Source organism: Entelurus aequoreus, linkage group LG10 (assembly GCF_033978785.1).
Source record: "Entelurus aequoreus isolate RoL-2023_Sb linkage group LG10, RoL_Eaeq_v1.1, whole genome shotgun sequence".
NCBI lineage: Eukaryota > Metazoa > Chordata > Actinopteri > Syngnathiformes > Syngnathidae > Entelurus > Entelurus aequoreus.
Window position 1 is genome coordinate 34,052,339 of NC_084740.1, and position 24,000 is coordinate 34,076,338.

The 24,000-nt window shown below is 38.1% G+C and overlaps 1 protein-coding gene and 1 pseudogene across 1 annotated transcript in view; one reads left to right on the plus strand and one right to left on the minus strand.

The window, feature by feature from the left end:
• Nucleotides 1-5,955, minus strand: part of LOC133659139 (neurobeachin-like) — a 150,987-nt gene extending 145,032 nt beyond the window's left edge. Inside the window, exon 1 of the mRNA XM_062061874.1 lies at nucleotides 5,883-5,955. Within this exon, the coding sequence (XP_061917858.1) occupies nucleotides 5,883-5,955 (73 nt within the window). The remainder of the gene's footprint in view (nucleotides 1-5,882) is intronic.
• Nucleotides 5,956-12,187: 6,232 nt separating this feature from the next.
• LOC133659140 (neurobeachin-like) overlaps nucleotides 12,188-24,000 on the plus strand; it is a 75,728-nt pseudogene continuing 63,915 nt past the window's right edge.

Consider the following 24,000-nt stretch of genomic DNA (forward strand, 5'->3'; position numbering starts at 1 on the left):
GTCGGTGTCGGTGAAGAACAGGCCGTAAATAAGCCGCACCCTTGTATAAGCCGCAGGGACCAGAACGAGGGGAAAAAGTAGCGGCTTATAGTCCGGAAATTACGGTAAATATTTGCCAGAAAACTGATATTGTGTGCTCTAAAAATGATAACTGAATGTGTCGTTTTTCAGCGTATTGTGTTGTTGTTGCATCCAGAAAATGTCACAAAGTAAGGCACTCTTAACTTTTATTGACAATCTTATGCTAACAGGTTATTTTTATTTTTAATTATTATTTTTTTGTCCAGCTTCTCAGGCAAATCATATAGTTAATGTAGATGCCCATATCGGCTGTTCAGATTTACTTTACAAAAGAGAAGTGTAGGATACTTCTCTTGTTGCCTTAATTGTATTTGATTTTATTAAATGTATTTATGTTATTATTTGGTGCAGGAGGGGATAGAAAGAGAAAAAAGGAAGACAGAGGGGGAAATTGTGGGGACAAGAGGGGGATTAGACAGAGAGACAAAAATAACAACAGCAAACACAACAATAACAACAACAACAATAACAACAATAGAGCAACATCAGCAAATAGGATATGCACAAATATGATGGTAAAAGTGGTAGCAAAGAAGTAGTTAGCGAAAAAAATCATAATACAGAAATGACAATGAGCATTATTACACTACAAATGGAGCAATACAAATACCAATAGAAATAGCGCTATTGATAATGAACAATACCAATAATTTACCTCTATTATCAACAATACAGTTGTTTAAATGCAACAATACATATATGTAATGATAACTAGAGATACAAAAGAATGCAGAAAAATTGAGGGGAATAAAAAGAAGCAACCTATAACCTTGTAGATTGTTATAATAACAATAGGTTAAGCTTTGTCAGTGTGCCATGTGTTACCCAGTTTACCCTAGGGCAACAACGTTAATATATGTTTGATGCTAACAGGTTCAATTCCAACACATGCTCTCTCTCATGCACACACGTCTTTTTCTCACACACACTTCTCATTCTCCGTCAATAATCATTGTCCTGCACTACAGGCACGGTAAATTTACAAAAACGTGAACTTTGAACATCACCGTACAGATTAATACCAGCATTTTGTTTACTTAGAATAATTATTTAACAGGTTTTTGTTTTTTTTACATGATAGTGCCGAATAGCGTTGCAAATAATAATAGGGTCCTCTGCCAAGACTCGTTCAGAAGTTGCACTGTACATCTTCACAAATGTATTTTCCTCTGGTTTAAAGTAAAACATCCATTAAAAGTAATCTGATGATTGTAACGATTAGTGCCAGCGTAGACACAGATGTCCATGACGTTACTTACACCACTTGAATCCCTCAGGGGTGATGGACGGCTGAGCAGCCTGCCTCCGTAGTCCCCACTCCCTCCCCTCTGTTGCAAGTCTTGTGAATTATTTGTAACTTGTTTATGTGTGCTATGGCTATTGAGTTTTTTTTTCATGGCCTCAGTCTGGACCCCCGGCCCGGCATTCCAGCCTTAGACTGAATATTTTTTTACTCACAGAATTAGGGATGTCCGATAATGGCTTTTTTGCCGATATCCGATATTCCGATATTGTCCAACTCTTAATTACCGATACCGATATCAACCGATACTGATATATACAGTCGTGGAATTAACACATTATTATGGCTCATTTGGACAACCAGGTATGGTGAAGATAAGATCCTTTTTTTTTTTTTAATTAATAAAATAAGATAAATAAATTAAAAACGTTTTCTTGAATAAAAAAGAAAGTAAAACAATATAAAAACAGTTACATAGAAACTAGTAATTAATGAAAATGAGTAAAATTAACTGTTAAAGGTTAGTACTATTAGTGGACCAGCAGCACGCACAACCATGTGTGCTTACGGACTGTATCCCTTGCAGACTGTATTGATATATATTGATATATAATGTAGGAACCAGAATATTAATAACAGAAAGAAACCACCCTTTTGTGTGAATGAGAGTAAATGGGGGAGGGAGTTTTTTTGGGTTGGTGCACTAATTGTAAGTGTATCTTGTGTTTTTATGTTGATTTAATAAAAATAAAAAAAATAAATAAATAAAAACGATACCGATAATTAAAAAAACGATACCGATAATTTCCGATATTACATTTTAAAGCATTTATCGGCCGATGATATTGGCAGGCAGATATTATCTGACATCTCTATACAGAATGTTGATCCATCCCCCCGTTGTAATGTTTAGCGCTTTACATTGTTGTCAGGTTCCAACACCGAATTATGTATTAAACAGGATAAGAAGCAAGGAATCAAACAGAGACATGATTCAATTTAGCTCATGAGGAGAGAGCGCGTGGACATGCACCCTCGTACAGTGTCACCCCACGCTCTGAGGAAAAAGTTCCAACGCCTCCCCATTTATTTGGGCATTCCCTGATTACATAGCTGAATCTGCTTCTAAGGAGAGGGGTCACATTATGCAGCAGCCCAGCACTGGGTCATACACCGTTAAAACAAAATGTGCTTGGAGCGGTGTCGAGTTCACCCCCTCTGTGTCCGCCTTATATTTTTGGAGACTTCGGGTCCTGATACGGCCCCTCCCGTGGCTGTCCATATCTGAAAAACAGACATTTCTACGGCGAGGCGCATTCCATGGCACACAGTGGAGATTTACAAGCTGTCCGCCTTTGCTTGATTAGAACAAGGACAGCTTTGTGAGCACAAGTAGATAGTAACCAGGGCCACCGGTCTTCACGCAGGGCAACCTGAGCTGCAAGCAAACAAGTTGTGTGATAACTTATATACAAATATTCTGACAATTGTGTTCAAAGTAGAGATGCGCGGATAGGCAATTATTTCATCCGCAAGCGCATCACAAAAGTCGTCATCCACCCGCCATCCACCCGAACTAACATTTTATCAAAACCACAACCGCTCGCCACCCACCCGTTGTTATATATCTAATATATATAACAACGACATTCAATGCGTGCCACGCAATAATATCTCTTGGCCACGCATTAGAGGCTAAGAGATATTAATGCGTGATATTATTATTTATCATTATTATAATATTATTGTCATTGCCATTAAGAAAGTGTTGACTATTATTGTTATTTTTTCCCCTGGTCTTTAGTATTCCCTTTTTTAGTTTGTCGCGTACCACTTTTGCTGCCGGCGTTGCAATCTTTTTATTTTTTTCTTCTTCTTCTGTTGTGTTGTGGTGTGCTGTGTCACGCCTAGGGATGATGTTTGATAAGGAATTATCGAGTTCGAGCCTATTATCGAATCCTCTTATCGAACCGATTCCTTATCGATTCTCTTATCGAGTCCAGATAGGTTGTTGTATATGGAAAAAAACACACAATATTTGGTTTAACAAAAGCTCACTTTTATCATTTAATAAAAAAATAAAATCTAATAAATAAATAAATATTGACTGTTACCCACCTAAAAAAGTAAAATGAAATAAATAAATATTGACTGTTGTTACCCAAAGTATATTAAGTGGGATTTTTCAGAGAAACAAATATATACAGTAACACAAAAACAACCTGTCTCTGTGATCACTATAGGTGTATAGATAATAATAGTGTTAAATAAAATCAGTCCCTTGGGCACAAAACTGAAAATAATACAGCTCTCCAAAAAGTGCACTTCTGCTGCTATTTGACATAACTGTTTGTTATGATGCTTTGACATTTTTGCACTTTATTTCTTTATTGAAAGAAAATTCTATGAAGAGAAAAGTTATTTGCAAATGTGGTTACAATGCTAAAAAATGAAAAGTTAAAGCTAAAAAAAGAAATACACTTTATTGAGTTAACATTATTTCTTTATAGGGGGAAAAATGTTATGAGCTAGAGAATATACCAACTACACTACCCAGCATGCAACGGGAGTTACGAGCATGCGCGGTAGCCCCGAAAAGTGTTGCATGTAGCCACGCTGTGAAAGTAAACGTCAAGAACTCAGCCAACACGCCTCGTCTGTGTTATTTATAATTAGACAGACAACACATATACAGTGTGATTTTTTTTTGTTTACAAGGAAAGAAAAACAAAAGTTAAAAAAGGGAGATATGTTGTATATATATGTATGTGCTGCGGTTGTTTTAAGAACGTTGCGACAGCTGCCGTAAAGGAGGTGCGTTGCTAGCCTGGTTGCTATGTTTCCGGTTGGTCGTAAAAGTGTTCGTCATGTGTTTTACCCTGCTAAAATCTCTCAGTAAAGTTATTCGATGGATTATAGCTTTTGTTTTGAACTTTATTACACCTTGGAGCGCTTTTTCCCGTCCATTGTTTTCCTGCTTTCGCTATCTGCGCCTAATGACTGAGCTACGTGACGTCATTTCTTGTGATGTCCCTCGGAGCATTAATGGTCGGGACGGGATTCGAATAAAGAATCAACTCTTTTCCTTTACTATAGTGGTCTCGATAACGGGTACCGGTTCTCAAAAAGGGATTCGAGTCCGAGGACTCTGTTCTTTTCTTATCAAACAACCGGGAAAACCGGTTTCGAGTATCATCCCTAGTCACGCCAAATTTCTTCCCCCTACAAAAGCCTTCCCTCCCCCATTTACTTCCGGGGCTGCGTCCAATAAAATCACAAAGTTGCCGGGGGTCCTTAACCTGCACGCGACTGTCCTGTTTCGCGCCCGTTCAAAAAAAACAACCAATAATCGATTTCTTCGGATTCCAGCAGCTGTCAAAGACGAAGTATCCTTCCAGCGACGGGCAGTCAAAGCCGAAGTGCTATCGATCACTGTCAATGACGTAAGAGGAAACATGACCACGGAAGTACATGGAGGGGGAAGGTTTTTGTAGGGGGAAGAAATTTGGAGTGACAGCTGCAGCAGTGCCTGATGAATAATTGCCTGTTTCAAAGAGTGCTGCTCGTTTTTTTTATGTGGGTAACAACATTTAATTATGTATATATATTTCCGAATTGGTTCAACCGCCACCCGCCCGAATCTATTTAAAATCTATTTTTTTCGACATGCATCCGCCCGACCCGCGGATGTGTCCGCAAACCACGCATCTCTAGTTCAAAGTGCACAAACTTTTACTAAAATACTGACTTTTGTCAAACATGAATCCCATTATTTTTGTTTATATTGTTTCTTTGGAAAAAAATATGCTTAAATATTCAAACTTTTCTATTTATAAACCCTGTTGGGGAAGTAGCGGGCAGTGGACAAAGCTGCATAATTCACGGGGATTGGTTGAATTTTGCCTGAATTTGCGCAATTGTGACATCTGGAGTGACTGAATAAAGGTGGAACTTGCATACAATTTAGAGGAGCCAGGGTACAGTTTGTATAGCAGTATAGACTAAGGAAGATGAGCCAGAGCTGCGTAGGTTACTGGAATGCTAAGAACAGGTGGGTGTTGGACACGAACCCGGCCTTTGTCGGCAGAACTCTGCATTGTTTTGTCCATGCCGCCACATAACAAGCATCCGCCGTGAACCTGAGGAGATTACTGCATTAATCATATTGAAATAAATCATTTTTCAATAAACTCCTTCTGCCCTTAGGGGGCACCGAGCGCTGTAATCTGCAATCGAGAAACAAGAGCTGCACTGAGCTGTTCAACATAATTGCTTGTGAATAACTCCAATGCATTGGCGGCGGCGGTAATAATGTTCTTATTAGCCCTTCCCTGTCACACTGTTGTCTGGGCGCAGAGTTTTCCTCCTCTCTATTAATCAACGTCGAGGTACTTAAACGTTCCCGCTGGATCGTCAGGGGAGTCTCGTCATTGATTACACTGTTTGTTCCAGCTGTGTGTCTGCTGCCATTGTATCTGGCATCACCCAGATACATGAACGCGTGTCCAGTCAAGGTGCAGTTCATCAGGCCGGCCAGATAACAAAGACACGGGCCGACGTGAGCCGTCTACCCTGATAGAACTGTTCTTTTCCTTGACGCAGATGTTGAAGTCTTTGTCCTGTATGCACATCCATGCTGTGTGTGGATCAGCATCAAAATGCCGATACTACTGATATCGATTGTCATGTGACAAAATCAATTAATCAGGTGATGTTGTCTGATCTCAGCTGTGCTGTGTTGATATGCAAGATCATTTCAAAACCGCCATATTCAGTCTTGTAAATAGTACTTTTCATTCCGCCTCTCATTGTCGAAATCCAATTTAGTTTTCATTGAAGCTGGCGTCATATTATGATTTTTTTTTCTAAATGTAAAACACTTCCTTGTGGTCTACATCAGTGGTCCCCAACCTTTTTGTAGCTGGGGACCGGTCAACGCTTGAAAATTTGTCCCACGGACCGGGGGGAGGGGGGGGGGATTTTTTTTTTTTTTTAATTATTTTTTTTTTTTATTTCATAAAGAAATACAATCATGTGTGCTTACGGACTGTATCCCTGCAGAATGTATTGATCTATATTGATATATAATGTATATATTGTGTTTTTTATGTTGATTTAATTAAAAAAAAAATATATATATATATATATATTTTTTTTTTAAATTAAATTTCTTGCATGGCCCGGTACCAATCGGTCCGCGGACCGGTACCGGGCAGCGGCCCGGTGGTTGGGGACCATTGGTCTACATAACATGTAATGGTGGTTCTTTGGTCAAAATTTTGCATAGATTATGTTTTACAGACCATCTTTAAAGGCCTACTGAAATGAAAATGTTTTATTTAAACGGGGATAGCAGATCCATTCTATGTGTCATACTTGATAATTTCGCGATATTGCCATATTTTTGCTGAAAAGATTTAGTAGAGAACATCGACGATAAAGTTCGCACCTTTTGGTCGCTGATAAAAAAAAAGCCTTGCCTGTACCGGAAGTAGCGTGACGTCGCAGGTTGAAGGGCTCCTCACATTTCCCCATTGTTTACACCAGCAGCGAGAGCGATTCGGACAGAGAAAGCGACGATTACCCCATTAATTTGAGCGAGGATGAAAGATTTGTGGATGAGGAACATGAGAGTGAAGGACTAGAGTGCAGTGCAGGACATATCTTTTTTCGCTCTGACCGTAACTTAGGTACAAGGGCTCATTGGATTCCACACTCTCTCCTTTTTCTATTGTGGATCACGGATTTGTATTTTAAACCACCTCGGATACTATATCCTATTGAAAATGAGAGTCGAGAACGCGAAACGGACATTCACAGTGACTTTTATCTCCACGACAATACATCGGCGAAGCACTTTAGCTACGGAGCTAACGTGATAGCATCGGGCTTAACTGCAGATAGAAACAAAAGAAATAAACCCCTGACTGGAAGGATAGACAGAAAATCAACAATACTATTAAACCATGGACCTGTAACTACACAGTTAATGCTTTCCAGCCTGGCGAAGCTTAACAATGCTGTTGCTAACGACGCCATTGAAGCTAACTTAGCTACGGGACCTCACAGAGCTATGCTAAAAACATTAGCTATCCACCTACGCCAGCCAGCCCTCATCTGCTCATCAACACCCGTGCTCACCTGCGTTCCAGCGATCGACGGAGCGACGAAGGACTTCACCCGATCATCGATGCGGTCGGCGGCTAGCGTCGGATAGCGCGTCTGCTATCCAAGTCAAAGTCCTCCTGGTTGTGTTGCTGCGGCCATCCGCTAATACACCGATCCCACCTACAGCTTTCTTTTTTGTAGTCTCCATTGTTCATTAAACAAATTGCAAAAGATTCACCAACACAGATGTCCAGAATACTGTGGAATTTTGCGATGAAAACAGAGCTTTTTGTATTGGATACAATGGTGTCCGAATACTTCCGTTTTAACGATTGACGTCACGCGCATACGTCATCATACATAGACGTTTTCAACCGGAAGTTCCCCGGGAAATTTAAAATTGCACTTTATAAGCTAACCCGGCCGTATTGGCATGTGTTGCAATGTTAAGATTTCATCATTGATATATAAACTATCAGACTGTGTGGTCGGTAGTAGTGGGTTTCAGTAGGCCTTTAAGTCACTTTCTGACCGTCTATTCTGGATGCGCCGTTTTGTGGGCGGCCTTTTTTAGGTGGCTCCACTTCGACTGCATCTTCTCCCCGTCTGTCATGTAGTAGTTTTTCGAGCTTCCATATAGAGTCGACGGACGGATTTAAGTTATAACTATACACAACCGTATTTTTCAGACTAAATCCTTTTATTTTCTCAAAAATCGACAGTGCGCCTTATGACCCGGTGCGCCTAATGCAGTGTTTCTCAACCTTTTTTGAGCCAAGGCACGTTTTTTGCGTTGAAAAAATCCGGAGGCACACCACCAGCAGAAATCATAAAAAAATGTAACTCAGTTGACAGTAAAAAGTCGTTGTCGCAATTGTTGGATATTAATTTATACCATAACCAAGCATGCATCACTATAGCTCTTGTCTCAAAGTAGGTGTACTGTCACCACCTGTCACATCACGTCGTGACTTATTTATAATTTTTTTTTCCTGTGTAGTCTTTTAGTTCTTGTCTTTCACTCCTATTTTGGTGGCTTTCTTTGTTTTTTGGTATTTTCCTGTAGCAGTTTCATGTCTTCCTTTGAGCACTATTCCCCGCACCTGCTTTGTTTTAGCAATCAAGAATATTTCAGTTGTTTTTATCCTTCTTTGTGGGGACATTGTTGATTGCAATGTCATGTTCGGATGTACATTGTGGACGCCCTCTTTGCTCCACAGTAAGTCTTTGCTGTCGTCCAGCATTCTGTTTTTGCTTACTTTGTAGCCAGTTCAGTTTTAGTTTCGTTCTGCGTAGCCTTCCCTAAGCTTCAATGCCTTTTCCTGAAAACGCTGTTAAATTCAGGAAAAAAAACTTGTAACAAAGTATGACAGTACCGTTAGTGTGGCTCTCTACCCTCCCCTCCTCTCTCTCTGCTCATCGCTGTCTTTGCCACTAAAAGCTTGTGTTAATATCTTTGGGTGTCTAGAACAGATTAAATTGATTTATATGACTTTTATGGGCGGGGGGGTATTTTAGAACGTCAACAAAACCAAAACAAAAAAATAAACTAAGGTAAAAAGCTTAAATTTGAGCATAAATCAATAATTGTCGTACAATAAAATTATTGTGGTATTTGTAATGCATTGTTTACTACTCAAACTATAAAGTAAGTACAGCATCGGTAATAAAGGGCTCTGTGTTTCTTGGTACCGCACGATTTGATTCGATTCTTGGGGATAACGATTTGCTTCAGAATCAATACTCGATTCAAAACTATTCTCAACTCAAAATCAATACTTTTTTTAATAACATTGGGTGCCAGTTCTATAAATAACTACAATCCTCCATAAAATAGATGAACAACTCTGATAAACTTCTATATTACTTAATAGAAAACCGGTTTTGTTTGATCAACTTCTACCAAAATATTTAATAAAGTCAAATACAAATAAAGCAACGAGTTGCGTTTGACACTTCACTTTTGTAAAGTAAATCTGTACATCAACAATGTGATTTGCTTGAGTGGCTGGACAGGACAGATAAAAAAATAAAAAATAAAATACAATTAAATGTTAGATTTTTCGTCGAAGAATCGTTACAAATAAGAATCGCGATTCATTCCAAAATAAAACTTTTTTTTGACACCCCTAGTAGGGCTGCGAATCTTTGGGTCTCCCACGATTCGATTATAAATCCATTTTTTTGATTCAACGCGATTCTCGATTCAAAAACGATATTTTTCCGATTCAAACCGATTCTCTATTCATTCAATACATAGGATTTCAGCAGGATCTACCCCAGTCTGCTGACATGCAAGCAGAGTAGTAGATTTTTGTAAAAAGATTTTATAATTGTAAAGGACAATGTTTTATCAACTGATTGCAATGATGTACATTTGTTTTAACTATAAAATGAACCAAAAATATGACTTATTTTATCTTTGTGAAAATATTGGACACAGTGTGTTGTCAAGCTTATGAGATGCGATGCAAGTGTAAGCCACTGTGACACTATTGTTCTTTTTTTTTTAATAAATGTCTAATGATAATGTCAATGAGGGATTTTTAATCACTGCTATGTTGAAATTGTTACTAATATTGATACTGTTGTTGATAATATTCATTTTTGTTTCACTACTTTTGGTTTGTTCTGTGTCGTGTTTGTGTCTCCTCTCAATTGCTCTGTTTATTGCAGTTCTGAGTGTTGCTGGGTCGGGTTTGGTTTTGGAATTGGATTGCATTGTTATGGTATTGCTGTGTATTGTTTCGTTGGATTGATTAATAAAAAAATTAAAATTAAAAAATAGGTTTTTGAAAAATGAGAATCAATACTGAATCGTACAACGTGAGAATGGCGATTTAAATTCGAATCGATTTTTTTCCCACACCCCTAACCCCTAGTATCATATCTGTAGGAACATTTGACGTATCGCCCAACAAACACTACCCTAAAGTTGTACAAGTTTCAGGGTAATAAAACAACACATTTCTCTGTTTCGCCACCTCAAAAGGTAGACAAAAAGTGTGATGATAACCATAGAAGAAGAAAATAGAATGCATTATATACACTACCGTTCAAAAGTTTGGGGTCACATTGAAATGTCCTTATTTTTGAAGGAAAAGCACTGTACTTTTCAATGAAGATAACTTTAAACTAGTCTTAACTTTAAAGAAATGCTGCCCACTGCTCCCCTCACCTACCAGGGGGTGATCAAGGGGATGGGTCAAATGCAGAGGACAAATTTCACCACACCTAGTGTGTGTGTGACAATCATTGGTACTTTAACTTTAACTTAAATACACTGTATACATTGCTAATGTGGTAAATGACTTTTCTAGCTGCAAATGTCTGGTTGTTGGTGCAATATCTACATAGGTGTATAGAGGCCCATTTCCAGTAACTATCACTCCAGTGTTCTAATGGTACAATGTGTTTGCTCATTGGCTCAGAAGGCTAATTGATGATTAGAAAACCCTTGTGCAATCATGTTCACACATCTGAAAACAGTTTAGCTTGTTACAGAAGCTACAAAACTGACCTTCCTTTAAGCAGATTGAGTTTCTGGAGCATCACATTTGTGAGGTCAATTAAACGCTCAAAATGTCCAGAAAAAGAGAACTTTCATCTGAAACTCGACAGTCTATTCTTGTTCTTAGAAATGAAGGCTATTCCACAAAATTGTTTGGGTGACCCCAAACTTTTGAACGGTAGTGTATGACTGTGGTATAAATTGTCCTGGCTGGGCTGTACAGTAAAAAAAAGAAAGAAAGTCTTAATCAACTGTGAATGTGAGGAGCCTTGCATCCCAGTCACACAAACTAACCTGTCCTTATTTTGGGGGGTTTTATGATGCAGTAGTCATTAGGTTTTAATTTACATTATTTGTTGGCAGACATTGAGTGGACCAACATCCCGGAATAGATTGATTTAAGAGCTTCCACTGGAGCTGCTTAAACACTCTTTGCAGTTAACTCAAAAAGAAAAAAAAATAATCCTCTTCGTGATCCTTTATTTGGATCTGCACCAACCTGTAATGACTTGATTCCTGGCCCATTACCTCCGTATTCTGTGTCTGTGTAAACATGCTAACCAGCAAACACCCATCAAACCCTAATGTCCTGGACGGGCAGGATGGAATGTGGTCATTGCATCATGGCACAGCAGTCCTAATTTGGCCCAGACCACCCGAGTAGTTTTTAATTAGATTTTGGCGGGTGTGATGGACAGGTGTGACCTTGGCTTTTAGTGCCTGGGCCACGACATGTCAGCCAAGGCTGACATTTGATACAACATTACCGCTCAATTTATTTTGGCAAGCTGCCTTTACCAACCCTCCCCGAGGCTCGCCGTCGCTGCATGAAATGTTTCGGATATAGATTTTTTTTATTTATTTCCCCCCCTCACAGCTTCACCGTGCAGAGTTGATGAATGTGCAGTTGTGCATGAGACAATGTTTTTTTAATCATAAGAAGCCGGATTTACTGTTCAAGGCGAGAAAGCGCCAGGGTGTGTGCGTGTGTAAAATATGTACCCCTTTCTTCCAAACACAAGGCGTCAGTAGCTCATTACCGGGACTTCAAACAGTAACTCCACATCATTAAAACCAACCAAGAGTAAAATAAGAATGAACAACAGCAACATAAACAAGAAGGCGCTGTACATTATGTTGTTCCACTACTTTACCCCTCTCTCTCTCTCTCTCTCTCTCTCTCTCTCTCTCTCTCTCTCTCTCTCTCTCTCTCTTTCTCTCTCGCTTTTTCTCCACACAGACGGTCCAAGGCCGACCCAGAAAGAAATCATCTCTCTGCGGGCGTTCATGCTTCTCTTCCTCAAGCAACTCATCTTGAAGGTATCTCAAAGCCCCACTCTGTTATCCTTTTAAAGGCTCCTGCTTTATCCCGTCGTCCAATTCTGGCTTCAAAGGTAGCGCCAGTCGTACCGAAAAGGGTTTTATAGCCGTGTTTACTTTTGAATTGGAACGTGCCTATTATATCAGTAGTATTTTTCAACAATGTTATTGTCAAGGGTGCCACCCCAGCAGGCACAAGATATTAAAAGAACATCGAGGGCTTGTTGAATTAGGTCCTGACGTTGAGCAACTCAAACATAACGTTGAAACAACATGCTTTTTGACCACGTTTAATCAATGTTGAGTTCAGACGTTGATTTGGCCATTGAATTTTTGTCATTTTCCAACCAATATTCTACAACTCAAACGTAACGTTGAAACAACATGCTTTTTGATTACATTTAATCAATGTTGGGTTCTAATGTTGATTCGACCATTGAATTTGGGTCATTTTACAACCAATATTCTACAACTCAAACATAACGTTGAAAAAACATGCTTTTTGATGACCTTGAATCAATGTTGGGTTCTGACGTTGATTTGACCATTGAATTTTGGTCATTTTGCAACCAATATTCTACAACTCAAACATAACTTTGAAACATGCTTTTTGATGACGTTTAATCAATGTTGGGAATAAGCGGTAGAAAATGGATGGATGGATGGGTTCCAATGTTGATTCGACCATTGAATTTTGGTCATTTCCCAACCAATATGGTACAACACATACACATTGAAACAACATGCTTTTTGAGGACGTTTAATCAATGTTGGGTTCTGACGTTGATTTGACCATTGCATTTTGGTCATTTTGCAACCAATATTCTACAACTCAAACATAACTTTGAAACATTATTTTTGATTATGTTTAATCAATGTTGGGTTCTAATGTTGATTCAACCATTGAATTTTGGTCATTTTCCAACCAATATTCTACAACTCAAACATAACGTTGAAACAACATGCTTTTTGATGACCTTGAATCAATGTTGGGTTCTGACGTTGATTTGACCATTGAATTGTGGTCATTTCCCATCCAATATGGTACAACACATCCACATTGAAACAACATGCTTTTTGAAGACGTTTAATCAATGTTGGGTTCTAATGTTGATTTGACCATTGAATTTTGGTAATTTCCCAACCAATATGGTACAACACATATACGTTGAAACAACATGCTTTTTGATGACGTTTAATGAATGTTGCGTTCTGACGTTGATTTGACCATTGAATTTTGGTCACTTTCCAACCAATATTCTACAACTCAAACATAACGTTGAAACAACATGCTTTTTGATGACCTTGAATCAATGTTGGGTTCTGACGTTGATTTGACCATTGAATTTTGGTCATTTTGCAACCAATATTCTACAACTCAAACATGACGAAACATGCTTTTTGATGAAGTTTAATCAATGTTGGGGTCTGATGTTGATTCGACCATTGAATTTGGGTCATTTTCAAACCAATATTCTACAACTCAAACATAACAATGAAACAACATGCTTTTTAATGATCTTGAATCAATGTTGGGTTCTGATGTTGATTTGACCATTGAATTTTGGTCATTTTGCAACCACTATTCTACAACTCAAACATAACGTTGAAACAACATGCTTTTTGATGACCTTTAATCAATGTTGGGTTCTGACGTTGATTTGACCATTGAATTTTGGTCATTTTCTAACCAATATGGTACGACACATACACGTCGAAACAACATGCTTTTTGATGACCTTGAATCAATGTTGGGTTCTGACGTTGATTTGACCATTGAATTTTGGTCATTTTGCAACCAATATTCTACAACTCAAACATAACTTTGAAACATGCTTTTTGATGACCTTTAATCAATATTGGGTTCTAATGTTGATTCGACCATTGAATTTGGGTCATTTTCCAACCAATATTCTACAACTCAAACATAACGTTAAAACATGCTTTTTGATGACCTTGAATCAATGTTGGGTTCTGATGTTGATTTGACCATTGAATTTTGGTCATTTCCCAACCAATATGGTACAACACATATACGTTGAAACAACATGCTTTTTGATGACCTTGAATCAATGTTGGGTTCTGACGTTGATTTGACCATTGAATTTTGGTCATTTTGAAACCAATATTCTACAACTCAAACATAACTTTGAAACATGCTTTTTGATGACCTTTAATCAATGTTGGGTTCTAATGTTGATTCAACCATTGAATTTGGGTAATTTTCCAACCAATATTCTACAACTCAAACATAACGTTGAAACAACATGCTTTTTGATGACCTTTAATCAATGTTAGGTTCTGACGTTGATTTGACCATTGAATTGTGGTCATTTCCCAACCAATATGGTACAACACATATACGTTGAAACAACATGCTTTTTGATGACCTTGAATCAATATTGGGTTCAGACGTTGATTTGACCATTGAATTTTGGTCATTTTCCAACCAATATTCTACAACTCAAACATAACGTTGAAACAACATGCTTTTTGATGACATTGAATCAATGTTGGGTTCTCACGTTGATTTGACCATTGAATTTTGGTCATTTTGCAACCAATATTCTACAACTCAAACATAACTTTGAAACATGCTTTTTGATGACGTTTAATCAATGTTGGGAATAAGCGGTAGGAAATGGATGGATGGATGGGTTCCAATGTTGATTTGACCATTGAATTTTGGTAATTTCCCAACCAATATGGTACAACACATACACATTGAAACAACATGCTTTTTGATGACCTTAAATCAATGTTTGGTTCTGACGTTGATTTGACCATTGAATTTTAGTCATTTTGCAACCAATATTCTACAACTCAAACATAACTTTGAAACATGCTTTTTGATGACCTTTAATCAATATTGGGTTCTAATGTTGATTCGACCATTGAATTTGGGTCGTTTTCCAACCAATATTCTACAACTCAAACATAACGTTAAAACATGCTTTTTGATGACATTGAATCAATGTTGGGTTCTGATGTTGATTTGACCATTGAATTTTGGTCATTTCCCAACCAATATGGTACAACACATATACGTTGAAACAACATGCTTTTTGATGACCTTGAATCAATGTTGGGTTCTGACGTTGATTTGACCATTGAATTTTGGTCATTTTGCAACCAATATTCTACAACTCAAACATAACTTTGAAACATGCTTTTTGATGACCTTTAATCAATGTTGGGTTCTAATGTTGATTCGACCATTGAATTTGGGTAATTTTCCAACCAATATTCTACAACTCAAACATAACGTTGAAACAACATGCTTTTTGATGACCTTTAATCAATGTTAGGTTCTGACGTTGATTTGACCATTGAATTGTGGTCATTTCCCAACCAATATGGTACAACACATATACGTTGAAACAACATGCTTTTTGATGACCTTGAATCAATATTGGGTTCAGACGTTGATTTGACCATTGAATTTTGGTCATTTTCCAACCAATATTCTACAACTCAAACATAACGTTGAAACAACATGCTTTTTGATGACCTTAAATCAATGTTGGGTTCTGACGTTGATTTGACCATTGAATTTTGGTCATTTTGCAACCAATATTCTACAACTCAAACATAACTTTGAAACATGCTTTTTGATGACGTTTAATCAATGTTGGGAATAAGCGGTAGAAAATGGATGGATGGATGGGTTCCAATGTTGATTCGACCATTGAATTTTGGTAATTTCCCAACCAATATGGTACAACACATGTACGTCGAAACAACATGCTTTTTGATGATGTTTAATCAATGTTGCGTTCTGACGTTGATTTGACCATTGAATTTGGGTCATTTTCAAACCAATATTCTACAACTCAAACATAACGTTAAAACATGCTTTTTGATGACCTTGAATCAATGTTGGGTTCTGACGTTGATTTGACTATTGAATTTTGGTCATTTTCCAACCAATATTCTACAACTCAAACATAACGTTGAAACATGCTTTTTGATGACGTTTAGTCAATGTTGGGTTCTAATGTTGATTCAACCATTGAATTTTGGTCATTTTCCAAGCAATATTCTACAACTCAAACTTAACTTTGAAACAATATGCTTTTTGATGGTGTTTAATCAATGTTAGGGTCTGATGTTGATTTGACCATTGAAATTTGGTCATTTCCCAACCAATATACTACAACACAAATACAACGTTGAAACAACATTCATTTTGACAACGTTTACAATGTTAGGTTGTGACGTCGATTTTACCATTGAAATTTGGTCATTTCCCAGCCAAACGTGGATCCAATGTTGGACAAAGTCAGTTTTAAAGGACATGTATGTATAATCAACATTGTATCAATGTCTTGTGCCTGCTGGGACACATGCGTTTGAAGTGTGCATGTAGTGTTGATGCTGGAATTTAGGTTGTTTAAAATTAGGGATGCACCATTTTGAGAAAAAAACCTATTTGCAATATTTCTCTCAAATTGCAATTCGATTTGGAATTTTTACATTTTATACATATACATGCAATCAATCAATCAACATATTCGTGTCTCGATGTGTCACACATTTAAACAGTATGCAATCATTTATTTTAAAACATGTTGGCTTTATGCAGACAGACTCAGGGCTTTTGTCTACATGAGTGGTTCTCAAACTTTTTTCACCAAGTACCACTTCAGAAAAAAAACTTGGCTCCCCAAGTACCCCCATAATGACCAACATTAAAATGCAGTAGTGTTATAGGCCTAAGTATTCATAAAAAACAAAGCAGAGGTTTTATTTTCCAAGTATATTTAGTATTTTTGACCACTGTAACATTACACACTGAACAGGGACGCTTGAATACAGGAAAATATAAAAACTGCACTTTAATCAAGTGATTCTTTGGAATGCCACTGGATGGGGCCCACGTACCGTACCACAGTTTGAGAATCACTGCTCTTAAAATGAAACAATCGATAAAAACTACACCGTGTTTATAATGTAATTAGGGCTGCAACAACTAATTGATTAAAATTAATTATAAAAATAGTTGGCGATTAATTTAGTCATCGATTTTTTTATTTTTTTATTTTTTTAATAAAACTTTATTTATAAACTGCAACATTTACAAACAGCTGAGAAACAATAATCAAAATAAGTATGGTGCCAGTATGCTGTTTTTTTCCCCAATAAAATACTGGAAAGGATAGAAATGTAGTTTGTCTCTTTTATCCGATTATTAATCGATTAATCAAAGCAATAATCAACAGATTAATCGATTATCAAATTAGTTGTTAGTTGCAGCCCTAAATGTAATGTAATCATAATATATAATATTGCAAGTAACCGTTTAAAATTGTGTTTCTCATGACTGTAGAATTGTTTACCTTTGTACTGTAATTGGAAGGTAAATAATTGTGTGATAACTAACGAGATGAATAATATCTCATTTTGAATAAAGGTTTGAGATGTTTAACAAAATGTCTTCTTCTTGTACTTTGTAAACACAAAAACTGGATCATATTACTACGTTGTTTGACTTTTTTCCTGAATTCATTCCATAATTTAAGTCCACATACTGATATGCTGAACGTCTTAAGTGTTGTATGTGCATGCAAATACGAGCTACATGCTAACATTGCGCTCACATTTCAACAGCAACATCGGGTAAGGTTAGCTTATTCGCTTAAGAAAAACTAAAACATTTTCACGGCTCCCACGTCTGTATTTGGCTGACCAAAACTTTATTTCAAGATGTGCAGCAAAGCCTTCTTTCAACACAAAGTAATGGGCGTATGCACAGGGCAGGATAATCTACTTGATGGTTTCTTTTTCATGAAAAGAGAGCGTTTCTTCTCTCAAAAAGGGAGCAGACAAGCAAGGAAAATATATTTTTTTCCCACAGATGTTGTGCTCCTTAACATGCTCTGAGGACTCGTATCACTATTAAGTCACTTTTGCATATTATTACACAATTAGGGCAGTATGTTTGTTGGTGGGGATACTTCCTGTGTGTACTGCACCTCACAATGATTAATTCATATCTGTCTCCCACTTTTGCGTTCCATCAGGACCGAGGTGTGAAGGAGGACGAGCTGCAGAGCATCCTCAACTATTTGTTAACAATGCATGAGGTACATGCTGCAAGTGTCTTCACACACTGATACTGAGCTCCTCGCACGACGTGTCATCTGTGGCTTTTTGTGGCTTTTCTCTCATCAAATCAAGATCTTTTGAGTCACCCGTGAACATTATGCCGACAATAATGATCTCACCTCGTAAGAAGTGAAAATGGAGAAAACCGCTATAACGGCTTCTACTCTGCAAGGCTGTACATGGCGTCACATGCTTGCACGTAAAATCACACTTTTTGTGCGCGCGTGAACTCATTTTACGCTTGCGCAAACTCTCTGTGTGTGTCTTAGTGTGTGCGTGGACTGTGTATGCCCTCGCAATGTGTCTTTCTCTTTCTCTTTAGAGTCTAACTTTAAAACAAAATTACCCATTACAGTGGAACCTTGATTTACGAACGCCTATTTTTGCGACCTGTTTACATCCTGTACACACGGGCGTGGCCATTTCAAAGTGCCTCGACGGCAAGCGGCACTCCTGGCGTTTTTATTCCCACAACCCTCAGAAATGGTTAAAATTAGAGATGTCCGATAATGGCTTTTTTGCCGATATTTCGATATTGTCCAACTCTTAATTACCGATTCCGATATCAACTGATACCGATATATACAGTCGTGGAATTAACACATTATTATGCCTAATTTTGTTGTGATGCCCCGCTGGATGCATTAAACAATGTAACCAAATTTTCCAAAATTAATCAACTCAAGTTATGGAAAAAAATACCAACATGGCACTGCCATATTTATTATTGAAGTCACAAAGTGGATTATTTTTTTTAACATGCCTCAAAACAGCAGCTTGGAATTTGGGACATGTGAGAGCATGAGGAGGTTGAGGTGGGCGGGGTTGGGGGGGTAGTGGGGGGTGTATATTGTAGTGTCCCGAGAGTTAGTGCTGCAAGGGGTTCTGGGTATTTGTTCTGTTGTGTTTATGTTGTGTTACGGTGCGGATGTTCTCCCGAAATGTGTTTGTCATTCTTGTTTGGTGTGGGTTCACAGTGTGGCGCATATTTGTAACAGTGTTAAAGTTGTTTATACGGCCACTCTGTGTGACCTGTATGGCTGTTGATCAAGTATGCTTTGCATTCACTTGTGTGTGTGAAAAGCCGTAGATATTATGTGACTGGACCGGCACGCAAAGGCAGTGCCTTTAAGGTTTATTGGCGCTCTGTACTTCTCCCTACGTCCGTGTACACAGTGGCGTTTTAAAAAGTCATACATTTTACTTTTTGAAACCGATATCGATAATTTTTAAACCGATACCGATAATTTGCGATATTACATTTTAAAGCATTTATCGACATCTCTAGTTAAAATGTGTCCAAACTCTTACAGTCTCGCTGTACAGCTTTGGATTGCTAGACGACCGCTTTGAGCTAGCGTTTTAGCTAGTTAGCCTCCGGCTTGCGGCACCTTCAGTTTGAGGATTTTATCAGCAAAGTGGTCTTTGTTCCGCAGCAAGTCCTTAATTGTGATGAGACCAAAAAAGATGCCGGAGCGGACATTTATTACAGCGGAGGAAAGGGCACTACCGGGACACAAGCCGATGAAGGATCGCCTCACACTGCTAGTTTGTGCTAACGCTAGCGGTGACTATGTGAAGCCACTGCTCACTTATCACTCTGAAGCTCCCAGGGTGTTCAACAATGCCACAAATATTCGCATACACAGGGTAAAATGATTTTCCTTTTGTTCGATTCTTGGGGTTAATGATTCAATTCAGAATAGATTCTCAATTCAAAATCAATGCTTTTTAATAACATTGGGTGCCAGTTCTGCGAATAACTGCATTCCTCCATAAAATAAATACATTGGTGTGATTAATTTCTATATTACTTAAAAGAAAACTGCGTTTGTTGAATAAAATTCCACCCAAACATTTGATAAAGTCAAATACAAATAAGGCAACGAGAGAATTAAAATAACACTTCTCTTTTCTAAAGTAAATCTGTACATTAAGATATGATCATCTACATCAACAATATGATTTGTCTGTGTGGCTGAATAGGACAGATTAAAAAAATAATAATATATTAAAACATATATGTTTTTATTTATTTTTTAAATATTTTTGAATTTTTTTAATCGATTAGGAATTGTGATTCGTTTAAAAATCTATTTATTATTTTGATACCCCTATAAGCTAACCATGACAATAGTTGAATTCTGCACGGACAGATTGCCTTTGCCTTCACTCCCAATGACACTGGCTTACCGGTGTATTAGACATGTGGTCAGAAATCAACAAAATCACCAAAAAGTGACAAACAAGCACTGAAAAGTGGTCATTTATTTCAAAGCAGACTATTTTTCTTTTAGTAGGAAAACGGTGCAAAACACCTGTGTGAAGTCTGATCATTGCAAATATTAAAATAATTGTTTGTGCTGTACAAAAAAAAATAATAACATTTTCTGACTAGTGACATCATCCAGCCCAGGGGTCACCAACGCGGTGCCCGCGGGCACCAGGTCGCCCGTAAGGACCAGGGGCCGTACTTATCAAGCTTCTTAGAATTACTCCCAAGAAGTCTGCTAAGAGTTGACTTAAGAGTAAAGAAATTCTTCGCTGAAAGCTGCACTTAAAAGTTAGTTATCAAGCGTCTTACTCACACTTTCAGCGAAGTGTTGGACTGAATCTTAAGTGTCACACTCAGAGCTGAATTACGACATTACTATGTGCCGTAAACGGAATTTTAGGTGACGTCATTTCTGTGTCCATAGAAATGACCAATCACGGAAGGGAATCCGTTGTCTAAGAATAAAGAAATATCTTGGAAATATTTAAGTGGACAATGGGAGTGTATATTTTGACAATAAACTGCAAAATAATACAAAACAAACTAGTCCCCGCCGGCACTCACGCTACCGCTCCCTCTCTTCTATCGCCCACACACTCACTGACGTCACTCACCTCACGGCCACACACATACGCTACTGTCATAACATTTTCTTTCCAATTCATTAATTAGGCAACTAATTTGAAACTGGTGTGGGTGGCTCTATATATACTAGCCCACTGCAGACACATGCAGAAATCAACAAGGAATGGAAAAGTATTAAAGGCCTACTGAAATGAATTTTTTTTATTTAAACGGGGATAGCAGATCTATTCTATGTGTCATACTTGATCATTTCGCGATATTGCCATATTTTTGCTGAAAGGATTTAGTATAGAACAACGACGATAAAGATTGCAACTTTTGGTATCTGATAAAAAAAAGGCTTGCACCTACCGGAAGTAGCGTGACGTAGTCAGTTGAACATATACGCAAAGTTCCCTATTGTTTACAATGATGGCCGCATGAAGTGAGAGAGATTCGGACCGAGAAAGCGACAATTTCCCCATTAATTTGAGCGAGGATGAAAGATTTGTGGATGAGTAAAGTGCAAGTGAAGGACTAGTGGGGAGTTGAAGCTATTCAGATAGGGAAGATGCTGTGAGAGCCGGGGGTGACCTGATATTCAGCTGGGAATGACTACAACAGTAAATAAACACAAGACATATATATACTCTATTAGCCACAACACAACCAGGCTTATATTTAATATGCCACAAATTAATCCTGCATAAAAACACCTGCGTGTTTGTTATGCTAGCTCCTAGCTCCTCTGCTAGCTCCTAGCTCCATAGAACACGCCAATACAATTCAAACACCTGATCAACACACACAATCACTCAGCCCAAAAGACCGTTTACCTAACCCAAGGTTCATAAAGCTTATATATTTTTAAAAAGTTACGTACGTGACGCGCACATACGGTCAAGTTATCGAATGTTTAGCAGCCAAGGCTGCATACTCACGGTACCTGATATTCAGCTGGGAATGACTACAACAGTAAATAAACACAAGACATATATATACTCTATTAGCCACAACACAACCAGGCTTATATTTAATATGCCACAAATTAATCCTGCATAATAACACCTGCGTGTTTGTTATGCTAGCTCCTAGCTCCTCTGCTAGCTCCTAGCTCCATAGAACACGCCAATACAATTCAAACACCCGATCAACACACACAATCACTCAGCCCAAAAGACCGTTCACCTAACCCAAGGTTCATAAAGCTTATATATTTTTAAAAAGTTACGTACGTGACGCGCACTTACGGTACGGTACGTGTTATGCTAGCTCCTAGCTCCTCTGCTAGCTCCTAGCTCCATAGAACACGCCAATACAATTCAAACACATGATCAACACACACAATCACTCAGCCCAAAAGACCGTTCACCTAACCCAAGGTTCATAAAGCTTATATATTTTAAAAAAGTTACGTACATACGCAAAAAAAAGCCAAAGCTGCATACTCACAGTAGCACGTCTGCGTCTTTGTCATCCAAATCAAAGTAATCCTGGTAAGAGTCTGTGTTGTCCCAGTTCTCTACAGGCGTCTGTGTATCCAAATCAAAAGTCCTCCTGGTTAGAGTCTCTGTTATCCGAGTTCTTCCATCTTGACTGCATCTTTCGGGAATGTAAACAAAGAAGCGCCGGCTGTGTACTGTTGTGGCTGACTACGTTCGAAAAATACGTCCATTTCGCACCGACAACTTTCTTCTTTGCTTGCTTGGCTTCCTTCTCCATAATGCAATGAACATGATTGAAACAGATTCACGAACACAGATGTCCAGAATACTGTGGAATTATGAAATGAAAACAGAGCTTTTTCGTACCGGCTTCAATGTGGAAGGCATACCCGTGTTCGTCGGGCTACGTCACGCGCATACGTCATCCTCAGAGGCGTTTCGAACCGGAAGTTTAGCGGCAAATTTAAAATGTCACTTTATAAGTTAACCCGGCCGTATTGGCATGTGTTATAATGTTAAGATTTCATCATTGATATATAAACTATCAGACTGCGTGGTCGGTAGTAGTGGGTTTCAGTAGGCCTTTAAATCTGTGACAAAAATAATATCCGCTCTGTCTAAACGATACCGTTTGATCAGCTGCTCGTCATCAAAAAAACAACAACATTGTTCCGTTCCCTGAACGTTCGCGCACGTCTCTCTCGCCTCAGTGCCATCCCCTGCTGGCAACTCCTAACCACTTAAGACACCTCTGAAGGTCTCTTAAATACCGTGGAGAGTATGAGTGATTCTTAGACTTAAGAACGTTGATAAAAAGCTTTTATTCTTAAGTTTGAGAGTAGGACTAAATTTCGCAAATTCTCAGGACTTAAGTGTAAAATGGCACTCTAAGAAGCTTGATAAGTACGGCCCCAGATGAGTCGCCCGCGGGCCTGTTCTAAAAAAAAAAAGTTAAAAAAATAAAAAATTTTTTTTTTTTTTTTTTAAATTAAATCTACATAGAAAAAACACAAGATACACTTTCAATCAGTGCATCAACCCAAACAACCTCCCCCATGCACACTCATCCACACCCACTCACACAAAAGGGGTTATTTCTTTCTGCTACCAATATTCTGGTTCCCACAACATAGACAACACATCTGCAAGGGACACAGTCCCTGAAGCACACATGATTGTATAGGCTGCTGGTCCACTAACATTTTCATTAATTACTATTTTTTATGTAATTATTTTTATATTGTTTTACTTTCTTTTTTATCCAAGAAAATGTTTTTTATTTTATCTTATTTTATTTTATTTTTTAAAAAAGGGCCTTATCTTCAACAGACCAGGTTGTCAATGA